Raw genomic sequence first — 11914 nt, forward strand, 5'->3', positions numbered from 1 at the left:
ATACCAAATAATTCTAAGTGGAGATGAATACAAAATAGTGAATTTACACAGACCATTTAATGGAAATGAAAATATTAGGCAAAAAATCCCAGCTCATTTTAAGTTACATAAAACAATCCTTTTTTTTCTTCACATTTGTTTAACTCCTAATAAAATAGAAGAAAACTTCTATTTTGGAAAAGTGCTACTTCCCAATTCTTCCTGAACAAATCTTTAAGCAATGTCTTTTCATCATTTTACTGAGATTAATGCTTAGGACATCAGACCGTTTCTCTTCAAACATTAAAAAAAAAAAAAAAAAAAAAAACCCTTTCAAGTCAGTGAATCAGAAAAACAAGCATGTTTTCTACATAAAGGGTGGAGCCCTCACGCCACCTGGGGAAGAAGGAAGTTGAAAGAGGTTAAATACTAGGGCTGCCTCTGTCCTGTCAGCATAGAGGTCTTGCTTCCCAGTCAACATGAAGGCACTCCTGATCCTGGGGCTTCTCCTCCTTTCCACCACTGTCCAGGGCAAGATCTATGAAAGGTGTGAGTTGGCCAGAACTCTGAAAAAACTTGGATTGGATGGCTACAAGGGAGTCAGCTTGGCGAACTGTAAGTCTCCACTCTTTCCAACTTCCCGAGACCATACCCGGCCCATTCCCCAATGCCTTTGATAGAGATCATGTTGGGCCCCAGAATCTCTCCCCTGGCCTGTGAAGAGAGACCAGGAATCATGAAGACTCAAACAGCCCATATTAGCACAGTTAGCATCTTAATGGTAGATTTTACAGTGACTCACAGGCCCACAACAAAGAAAGGAACATCCGATTTGCTGTTAGACTCAGATAGACCTGAGCCTATCAACTCTTGATTTTTCTATTCAAGGCTGCATGTTGCCTGAGCCATGGGAGCAGGGAAAGGGTAAAAGCAAAGAAGAAACTGTTATTTTAATATTTTTAAAGCACCTTCTCTTGCTGCAGTAGTTTCAGAAGTTGGTTTGCATTACAAAAATGGTTCTCTTAAGGGCCTTTCTTCACTAAAGTGTTCAGTTATAAGTTAAACACATCAAGTCGTTGGTAAAACAGAGTTAGACACATGGATTGCTTTTTGTTTACACTGTAAGTCATTTTATGTTGCTGTTCATTACAAAAATTACTTTTTCAGGGATGTGTTTGACCAAATGGGAGAGCGGTTATAACACGCAAGCTACAAACTACAACCCTGGAGACAAAAGCACCGATTATGGAATATTTCAGATCAATAGCCGCTACTGGTGTAACGATGGCAAAACCCCACGAGCAGTTAACGCCTGCCATATACCCTGCAGTGGTAAGACAGGATAATACTTGAGTGATGGCACAGGACCCCTCTGGGTATCTTGTAAGAGTAGAGATTCAAGACAAATTCATGAGGGACCTAGGAAAACTCCCATCACAGCTTCCAGAAAGTTTTGTTATCCTCCTCCTAATTCCCCAAGTAAGAAAGTAAAGAGCTGGTATTATGAAAGGTTGGTGCTCTTTCATATGCACATGTTTCTGGAATGATCTGTTAACTGATTGTAAATGGCCTCACTGATGCTTTCCTCCTGCTGACTCAGGGGAGGAGAGGAGTAATTTGGTCTTGGTTCCTTTTTTGATTGTGTATGTATTACTATGAAATGTTCTGCATACACAGAAAATTGGAGGTAGCAGTATAACAAACAGCCATAAATGCAGCTTTTTATTTATTTATTATCTTTATTTGAAAGATAGAGTTATGCAGAGAGAGGGAGAGACAGAGAGGTCTTCCATCTGCTGTTTCACTCCCTAAATGACTGCAACAGCTGGGGCTGGGCATGCCAGAGCCAGGAGCCAGGAGCTTCATCCAGGTGGGTGTAGGGTGGCTCAAGCACATGACCATCTTCTGCTGCTTTCCCAGGTGCATTAGCAGGGAGCTGGATCAGAAATAGAACAGCCACAAATTGAGTAGCAACCATATGGGATCCCAGCATCACAGGCGAGCAGCATAACCAATTAACTGCACCATATGCCGGCCCCCATAAGTCCAACTTCATACTTTATTTATTTATTTTAAATACAGAAAGACAGACACACAGATCTCATATCTACTTCTTATTCCCTAAATACCCACAACAGCTGGGTGTGGGCCAAGCAGAAGCTAGGATCCCAGAACTCAATCTCAGCCTGCCATGTGTGTGGCAGGGACCCAGCTACCGGAGCCATCACCTGCTCCATCTCCGGATAGCAGGGAGCTAGGATTGGGAGCAGAGTGAGGACTCTGAACCCAGGCAATCCAGTATGGGATGCAGGCTTCCAAGCAGCATCTTTCTTGCTCTGCCTAATGACTGCCCTCAGATATCTGACTTTTAAATTCTTAACTTTTTGCAGTAGTTGCTTCTTCTCTATGTATTTTTTGTTGAAGGATTTTGAAATGAATTAAAAACATTATGTCTTTCATTTCTAAATTCTTTAGTTTGTATCTCAAAAAACCGCAGTTCATACATAATCATTATACAACAGCCAGCACTTGGCCAGGCCAAAGCCAGGAGCCAGGAACTCCATTTGGTCTCCCAAATGGGTGGTAGGAACCCAGATATTTAGGCCTCTTTCTGCTGCCTTCCCGGGCACATTGATAGGGAACTGGGTCAGAATGAAGCAGCCAGGACCTAAACAAGTTCTCTAAAAGGGGATGTTGGTGTCTCAAGCAGCAGTTTGACCTGCTGTACCACACAACACTCACATCAAGAAGATTAATTTAGCATATTCTTTTATAATCTAGTTAATTTACTTTCAAATATATTTTGCATTGTATAATAGCATGTAGTCATTAAATAAAAATTAGAAAATACAAATTGGAAAAAAATAGCAACCGTAACCTTACTACCAGAGTTGTCTGACCATTGTCACTTTTGGTATATATTCTTCCAGAATGTACATCAATCATGGACATGCAAGTAAAATTACAGGGACTGGCACTGCGGTGTAGCAGGTAAAGCCATCGTCTGCAGTGATGGCATCCCATATGGATGCTGGTTCAAGTCCCAGCTGTTCCACTTCTGATCCAGCTCCCTGCTGATGTGCTGGGAAAGCAGCAGAAGATGGCCCTAGTGCTTGGGCCCTTGCACCCAAGTGGGAGACCTGGAATTAGCTTCTGGCTCCTGGCTTTGGATTGGCCCAGCTTTGGCTTTTGCGACCATTTGGGGAGTGAACCAGTGGATGGAAGCTATCTCTGTCTCTCCCTCTTTTTCTCTCTGTAACTCTACCTTTCAAATAAATAAATAAACCTTAAAATAAAATTATATCATGTATATATGTACCCATATATAAACATGACAGCAATGTAAATTTTTACAAAAATTAAATTGTATTATATAGACTGCTATACGGTTTACTTCTCACACAAAATTATGTCCATATCAACAAATACAAATCTCTATTGTCATTTTAAAGGATGAGTAGAATTCCACTCTGAATATTCTGTAATGTGTTTATCTACTTCCTACTATTAAGCACTTACGTTGTTTACAGTTTTTCACTTAATAATTGCTGTGAACATCTTTCTGCAAACACCTTTGGATATATGTCTTATTAGTTCTTTATGAGGAAGTTGCAATAGTATAATTGCCAAGTAAAAAATCACTAGGCATGCTTTTTCCTATAGTGTCTAGTATGCAGTGGACCTTCCATATCGTGGTAATTCCAGAGCTTGCATTGTAAATGAGACAAAATGCTTTACTTGCTGCCAGATGGAAAAGGGTGAAGAGAGTTTTTCCCCACCATTACTGCCTAATGGACTCTTGAAAAATAATTTCTTAATATTCTTTCCTCAGCCCAACAGAATAAAAGTGGCTAACCCCAAATGTAAAAGGAAATCGCTGTGCAATTTGTTTTCATTTCTCACCACCTCTTTTTCAGATTTATTGAAAGATGACATCACTCAAGCTGTAGCTTGTGCAAAGAGGGTCGTCAGCGATCCACAAGGCATCAGAGCATGGTATGTGTTTCATATATACGTGAGAAAAGACTTTCTAAACCCAAAATATGCTGTTGAGAAGTGAATATGGTAGTTTTGAGTCTGTGCTACAGTGTATTGCCTAAATCCTTGAAGAAACAATGTACTTTAATGGCCTCAGAATCTCATTCTTTCATTCCCCCTTTTGGGGGATTTCTAGGGTTTCTAAGACTGTCCGCACTCTGCCAGCTCCTTGCCGTGTCTTGAGATTAGGTTTAGAATAAGTGAATGTGGAACGTGCTTTGCACCTGCTGTTGCACAGAGCACCTCACTCAGTGTTTGCACTTGGCATCCTGTGCTCTCCTGAGGGCAGAAGGGAGGCTGAGGTGCTTTGTGTGCGTATTTCCCTTTAGCAAGTAGCAATGCCTCAGTCTGTCTGTGGTCATCACTTTATTTATTTACTTGTCTACTTTTCTTTTATAAAAACTGAACTAGATAGTGTAAAATGTCATAACGTCAGCTGGAACTGCATAAAACAGTTTGGCTTCCTTTTCTTCGGAGAAAGGTATTATTTGGAAACTTTCCCATCTGATCCACCCAACGCCCATTCTACATCCAAAGTCAAAGGCAGGCTATCTTACCGGATCCATCACATCTTCTGAATTGTAAAACCACTCATCCCACTTTTTACAAAACTTTATTGAGGTACTAGATTTAAGGGGCAAAGAGAAAGAGACAGAAAAGATCTTCTATGCACCGATTCAGTCTGACATGGCCACAACAGCCAGGGCTGGGCCAGGCCAAAGCCAGGAGGCCAGAACACAGTCTTAGTCTCCCACATGGGTGGCAGACATGCAAGTACTTGAGCCATCAGCTTCTGCCTCCCAGGGTGCGCATTAGCAGGCAGCTGGCATCAGAAGGGAAGACCTGGATTCTCACACCAGCACCATGGTGGATGCAGACATCTGGACGAGCATCTTCATGGCTGCGCTGAAGCCTGCCCCCCACCCCAGCTTAGGCCACTTTCTCCCATCTTCAGCAACCCAGAAAACTTGTGCTGTGCCGTAGAAGATGCCACAAAAAGGATGGTGCACTTTGTAACATAGCAGCCTCCCATCCTAGGGAGGTGAATAGGCCTCCACTCCAGACACAGAACTCTCTTGTTTTCTTTCCATGTCCTTTTGACTAGACCCAAGCATGCATTCATTGGGCTAGCTGCAGCACAATCTGGTCCCTCCTTAGAGAAATGAAAAACACAAAATACCAGCCATCCAATGACTTCTGAGAAGGAAGTCAGCAAGCTGGAAGAAAAATTCCTCTTTTCAACCAAAAATGTGGATTTACCCAGGTAAATATACATATTTGACAAGAAACTGAAGATTTATTCACATACAAAATTAACCGTGATTTCTTATCTTTATGCTTTTTTGTCACATCAAAGGTTTAATTGCAACATTGGACCTCAGTTCTTATTCAGTAAATCTGTGTCTCAGGAGCAGTCAAGATTGAAGACATCAATATGTGTCACTTTTTAGCATCTCTCCTCATTTCAAATTAGAACATGTATTTGAAATGTAGTGCCGTGGTCTCAGCTGTGCTGTTGATAGTGGCTGAAACCGGAAGACATTTTTTAAAAGCCCTTAGGTCATCCATCCTTGCTATTTGTGTCGCCTTCTTGTTTGGAACAAGAAGCAAAGAATTCACAAACACCTGTCTCAAACTCACAGGTCTTCAGCTTGTAAAGTCATTTCTTCATAGTGAAGCAAACTGGAGCAGAAGGCCCGCTTCAGCTGTTTCTTTCTTCCTGGAGAAGTAGGCAGGATAGCTGCATCCCAAGGGCAAAAGCAGAGTGTCCGTTTGCATTCCAAATCCTGGAAGTATGTGGAGAAGACCCCCACCTTTCCAGAACAGGGAGAGAGACTGGATAGGATCAGAATTCTGTCTTCAAGATGAACACGAAAGCACGCAGAGGTCAAGGCTAATGTTCTTCCCGTGTTGTGGAAGCTCGCACGGTGCAGCAGCTACACTTGGCCATTGCTCTCCTTTTATATGATGTTTTTGTTCATGAGGTGTTTTGTTCTCCCAAAATGTTTGAAGTCTGTACTTGTATTTTTCCATGAAGACATATTTTAACCCCTTCACTTGTTTTGCCTTTCTCTACAGGGTGGCGTGGAGAAATCATTGTCAAAGCCAAGATCTCACTTCGTATATTCAGGGCTGTGGAGTGTAATTGCAGAATTTTCTTCTTCCGCTCATCTTGTCTCCTTTTCAGTAGCCACCATTGCCTTTTCAAACAAACTAATATTGTCCCAGAAGCAGGAGCAAAATATGGCCTTTCTTCTTAGCTACCAAATACATCGCCAGTGCACTCAGTTCTTAAACAGAAATAACCCAGACTTACTCTTCCTCAGTTTTGGATGAAAACATTAAAGAGGACAGTCTCATAACACATGTGTCTAGGGCAGAATTCCAGCTGCGTGGGCCCCGATGCCTCCTGTCAGGCACCTCCAACACAGGGACAGTGACCCCTCTTCAGTGCGTGATACACAGCTGTTAAAGGAGCAGTTGTACTGCCTGGGTTAAGAATTTTGTTTTCATAAGGTGTATGTGACCTTTGGTTTGCATATTTTCTGGGAAAGACTTCATTTATACATCTTTACAAAAAGAACGTCCAGTTAAATATCGATCCGTTTTAGCCCCTTAAAGAACATTTGGATGCATCTTGCTATTGTGGAGGGGTTAGATGAGCAGTTGCTGTTTCTTAACTTTATTAATTTAGATTTGTGCATTATAACTAAATCTGAGTCAGGTGAGCTCACAGGTATTGAAATGATTGCTGATTAACCACAGGTGTGAGATTATGCATGTTGTAAAAAAAGTATATTATCATTAAAGGCTTTGCAGTGCATACCTTTGTCTTTCTTCCTTAAAAAATATTTATTTGCTTATTTTATTTGAAAGGAAAGGGGCAGAGATAGATGAACACACAGAGGTCTCCCAACCACCAGTTTACTCCTCCGATGACTACAACCACTGGGGTAGGAGCAGGCCAAAGTCGGGAAGCAGTAACTCAGTCCAGGTCTGCATTGTGGGTGGCAGGGACCCAACCACTTGAACCATGACCTGCTGCATCCTAGGATGTGGATAGCAGGAAGCTAGAACTGGGAGTGGGGCTGGGTCTCAAACCCAGGCACGCCACTGTGGCATAAAGGGATTAGAACCGGGATCCACATGGGATGCCAGCGCTGCAAGCTGGGGCTTTAACCCACTGCGCAACAGCCCTGGCCCCTTACACTTGTGTGTGTTTCAACTAGTGGACATACAGGTGCAAAAAATAAATCCTGTTTTGCAACCCAGAACTCATTGATCAGTATGAGTTTTGATATATACAAGCATTTATAAAATGAAAAAAAAAAAAAAAAGATGGAACAGATAGAAGTTCACTCCCCAACCCTGAGGGCAACAGGTACTGGGTAGCATTGAACAGGGGCCTTCAAATTCCACCAGGCATTTGCCCTGGCCAGGAATCAGCAGTTGGTCTAACAGGGGTAAGCTGTTCCTTAAGGACCAGGTCAAGGAGAAAGGACTGACAGTGATCGGGGTCTAACAGCAGCTGTGGGTTCACCCAGACAAGCTGCCACTACATATCGCGCCACACTCTAAAGGTTGGCTCCCAGTGATCAGAGGAAAAGTCCCTGTAGGCGCCATCAAAATGTTGCAGGATGTGACTGATTGAGGCCAGCACCATGGGTGTTCAAAGAATTCACCAGAGCAGTCAGATAGAGTGGAGAGAGTTAAATTCATTGAAGCTGAACGAGAACAACAGGCAGGCAGGCAGAGGCTAATGGCTGCAACGTGGACCATAATCTGAGGTATATACTTGTAATAGCAGTCTCTTCTTAGGGAGAGTTTTCTTGTGGTCCAGCAGGTTTTTCCAGGTAGGTAATTTGCAAGTCTTGGTGGGGCTGGGAAATTTGCACTACCCTTAGCTAGGGATTTTCCCAGTCTGAGAAGTGCCCTGGGACAATCCTCCATGCCAGAAGCATTAGCAGTGATGTGGGTGAGTGGGGGGATTTATTTGGTTTTTCACTGCAGGTCCTTGTCATGCACAAAGATATGCATTCTAAGTACTGACTCAAATAAGGTAAATTTTATTCAAAAGGTGAGAAAGCCAACACACACACACACATTAGCATGTGGTGCCCCACACAGAAAAACACCCACTGTGGGTAGGCAATGAGCCGAAAGATTTGCCCAAAAGGAGAAGGGGTGGGGACAGAAAGGGCACCTGCCAGTCCCTGCAGTCATGGTCTGCAGTGGCAGAGAGACCCTCTGCCAGTTGCTGGTCTCCTTTATCAGCCTCTCCGTGTGGAGCTCCTGAGAATTATATGGCACCTCCACAAGCTCCCCGTGGAGTTCAATATGCATATTTTCATGGCATCATCCCCCCTGGTCCCAGATAAAGCAGATGCATCCTGGGAAAGGGGGCATTTTGATTGACAAGTAGGCGGATAGAATCACACATGGGCACAGGGTATGGTGGCTTGCTGGTACCTCTAGCTCAGCAGACCTACCTGTCTGCCTGACTAGCCAGTAACAGCAGGAAACTGGATCAGAACCACTGGGTACCCAGAACTTGAACCAGGCACTCTGACATGGGATAGGGTTGCTCTAAGTGCCTTTCCCAATTTCGACCTAAGAAAAACTAGTTTCAGAGTATCCAATGTTCCCTGTTCTGGAAATATAAGACTTAAATCATCTTTTCTAAGACTTTCCCATTTACTCGAATAACTGCAAGGAAAAAATGCCACAGTTATTAAACATAAAGCCAGCTGATGCACCAGAAAGAAGTTTATCTCCTTGTTCTTTTTTTTTTTTTTCCTTGTTCTTTAGTATTTGAAATAGGCAGTGGGTAGGATCAAGGAGGAGAGGCCTCTTAAAGGCACAACACCAGGTGCTGAAAAATGTTTTCCTCAAATGTTCTCAGCAAGAAAGACCAGAAAAATGGGCCAAGAATAAACCTGGGGATCCACTGACCCAACAAGAAATTCTGGAGACCCAGGAGGGCTTAGCATCCCATTCAGGGGAGGATTTCAGGGTTGGAGGACCATAACGGGCTGAGGCTCATATCAAGAGCCGATCTGAGTAAGGCCTCCAAGGAGTCGTGAGTGTTCTCTGAGCCCCACATTTGGCATCCACATTTGGTTGGTGGAAACAAACAGGATCTGTAGAAAGGTTACTTTTAAGTTTATTCAGGGCAGAAGATGAGTGACATAAGCCTGGGAGACACAGGCCCAGTGACTTTCAAGGAGTCAGTTCTAGTCAGCATTTACCTATGTCACAGTGAGCACACACTGGCTTTACCCAAGAGGTAGGACTCACTAAGTGCTGAGGGACACAGTTCTTACTGGTTGTAAATCACTTCCCTTACAAACCCCTTCAGAGAGGGACTGGCGCTGTGGCGCAGCAGGTTACACCCTGGCCTGCAGTGCATGCATCCTATACAGGCGCCAGTTCAAGTCCTGGCTGTTCCTCTTCTGATTCAGCTCTCTGCTATGGCCTGGGAAAGCAGTAGAAGATGGCCCAAGTCTTTGGCCCCTGCATCCGCGTGGGAGACCCAGAAGAAGCTCCTGGCTCCTGGCTTCAGATCAGTGCATCTCCCACCATTGCAGCCATCTGGGGAGTGAACCAGCAGATGGAAGACCTATCTCTCTCTCTATCTCTTTCTCTCTCTCTCTATCTCTACCTCTCTCTGTAACCCTTTCAAAGAAACAAAATAAATCTTTCCAAAAAATCATGTGTTGTATTTGATTGCCATATTTTTTAGTCTCTTTCATTCTGGGTCATTTCCTAATGATTATTTCTTTCTTTGCTTTTATGGCCTAGACATTCTTGAAGACCACAGACCAGTTATACTGCAGAATTTCTCTAAGGTGCTTCTGATATTCTTTTAATTAGAGTAGGTTTTGCAACTTTGGCGGGAATACCACAGAAGTGATTCCCTTCTCATTGCCTTAAGTGGCATGCAGTTTTGATTTGATGATGTTCAGTTAGATAACTTGATTTAAATGAGGTTGTAAGTCATGTCCATTGTAAAGTTTCTGGTAAGGGAGGTACTAGGAGACTGTTGCTCATCAAGTTTCCAGTTTCATTTATGAGATCACTGTGGACCCATGGTTTCTGTCTTAGTCAAATTATAATGAGTTATAATTCATTACCACCATTTACTTTGCTGTCCACACTGTGCCCTATTTAGCCAGTGAGCCCCTGCAAGCTGACTTCTGTTTCATTTTGACTTGTCTATAATTTTTTGAGCACTTAGTTGTTTCCTGGCACAAGGTACTCTAAGGTTTGCCTTGTTCTTTCCTTGCTCCAGCCCTGGAATAGCCGTTTATTCAAGAAACTCTAATTTATTACAGTGCTTAATAATATTTTAAAAACACGATCTGGACATTAGGGTGTTCCTAGGTGACAGTGTCAGTCGAAAGAGCTAGATAATATATATATATATACACACACACACACACACACACCATATTTTTTAATTTAAAGAATGTTTAAAGTTTTGGGGTTTTAAAAAAAGATTTATTTTATTTGATAGGCAGAGTAAACAGAGGGAGGGAGAGACAGATCTATACACTGGTTCACTCCCCAAATAGCCGCAACAGTCAGAGCTGGGGTGATCTGAAGCCAGGAGCCAGGAGCTTCCCTTGGGTCTCCCAAGTGGGTGCTGGGACCCAGGGCTTTGGGCTGCTTTGTGCTGTTTTCCCAGGCTCATTAGCAGAGAGCTGGGTAAGAAGTGAAGCAGCTGGAACTCGAATCGGCACCCAAAAGAGATGCAGGTGCTGCAGGCAGCGGAAGACTTATTTACCTGAAAGATTACACAGAGAAGGGGGCGGAGGTGGGGGCGGGGGCAGGGGCAAGGGCCAGGGAGGTCTTCCATCCTCTGGTTCACTCCCCAATTGGCTTCATGGCCAGAGATGAGCCAATGAGGAGCCTGGCGCTTTCTCCAAGTCTCCTACGTGGGAACAGCGGCCCATGGACTTGGGCCATCTTCTGCTTTCCCAGGCCATAGCAGGGAGCTGGATCGGACATGAGGCTGGGACACAAACTGGCACCCATATCAGATGCTGGCAATGCAGGTGGTGGCTTTACCCACACTATGCCACAGTGCCAGCCCCATCCTCTTGTGTTTTTAAAGATTTTATTTATTTATTTGAGAGGTAGAGTTACAGACAGAAGGAGGGAGAGACAGAGTAAAAGCTATTCCTTCTGCAGGTTCATTCCCCAAATGGCTGCAACAGAGGAAGCTGAGCCAATCAGAAGCTAGGAGCTTCTTCAAGTCTCCCACATGGCTGCAGTGGCCCAAGCACTTGGGCCATCTTCTACTGCTTTCCCAGGCCAAAGCAGAGAACTGGATCAGAAGTGGAGCATCTAGGACAGGAACTGGCAACCCATATGGGATGCTGGTACCACAGGCAGCAGCTTAACTTACTATGCCACAGCGCTGGCGTCCCCTTGAGGTTTATTAAAGAACATTTTGTACTTTTTTTTTTTTTTTTTTTTGTGACAGGCAGAGTGGACAGTGAGAAAGAGAGAGAGAGAAAGAGAGAAAGGTCTTCCTTTTCCGTAGGTTCACCCCTCAATGGCCGCTGTGGCCGGTGCACCACGCTGATCCGAAGCCAGGAGCCAGGTGGTTCCCCTGGTCTCCCACACGGGTGCAGGGCCCAAGCACTTGGGCCATCCTCCACTGCACTCCCGGGCCACAGCAGAGGGCTGGACTGGAAGGGGAGCAACCGGAACAGAATGCGAGGCCCGACTGGTACTAGAACTCAGGGTGCCTGCACCGCAGGCAGAGGATTAGCCTGTTGTGCTGCGGCACCGGCCCCATTTTTGTATTTTTATTTATATGAAAGACAGAGAAACAGAGGGCAGGCAGACACAGAGACTCAGAAAAGAGATACAGAGAGACCGATCTTCG

The 11914-nt window shown here is 44.1% G+C and overlaps 1 protein-coding gene and 1 pseudogene across 1 annotated transcript; both read left to right on the forward strand.

Moving 5' to 3' along the window:
• The first annotated feature begins 430 nt into the window (after nt 1–430).
• Nucleotides 431–6841, forward strand: LOC138844391 (lysozyme C-like). The gene is made up of 4 exons (XM_070052613.2): nt 431–594; nt 1147–1311; nt 3897–3975; nt 6097–6841. The coding sequence occupies exons 1-4, from the start codon at nt 459–461 to the stop codon at nt 6161–6163; spliced, it is 447 nt and encodes a 148-aa protein (XP_069908714.1). The 5' UTR covers nt 431–458; the 3' UTR covers nt 6164–6841.
• A 382-nt stretch (nt 6842–7223) lies between these two features.
• Nucleotides 7224–7336, forward strand: LOC127489672 (small nucleolar RNA SNORA40; annotated as a pseudogene).
• The last annotated feature ends 4578 nt before the right edge of the window (nt 7337–11914 follow it).

The sequence above is a fragment of the Oryctolagus cuniculus genome, chromosome 11 (assembly GCF_051225735.1).
Source record: "Oryctolagus cuniculus isolate XC-2025 breed Fujian yellow rabbit chromosome 11, ASM5122573v1, whole genome shotgun sequence".
Lineage (NCBI taxonomy): Eukaryota > Metazoa > Chordata > Mammalia > Lagomorpha > Leporidae > Oryctolagus > Oryctolagus cuniculus.

Excerpts from the sequence above, each read along its gene's own strand:
- LOC138844391 (XM_070052613.2), top strand. The coding sequence starts at position 459 with ATGAAGGCACTCCTGATCCTGGGGCTTCTCCTCCTTTCCACCACTGTC. Across the intron at positions 595-1,146 it reads GGGAGTCAGCTTGGCGAACT|GGATGTGTTTGACCAAATGG; the intron begins GTAAGTCTCCAC and ends TTACTTTTTCAG. Across the intron at positions 3,976-6,096 it reads CCACAAGGCATCAGAGCATG|GGTGGCGTGGAGAAATCATT; the intron begins GTATGTGTTTCA and ends CTTTCTCTACAG.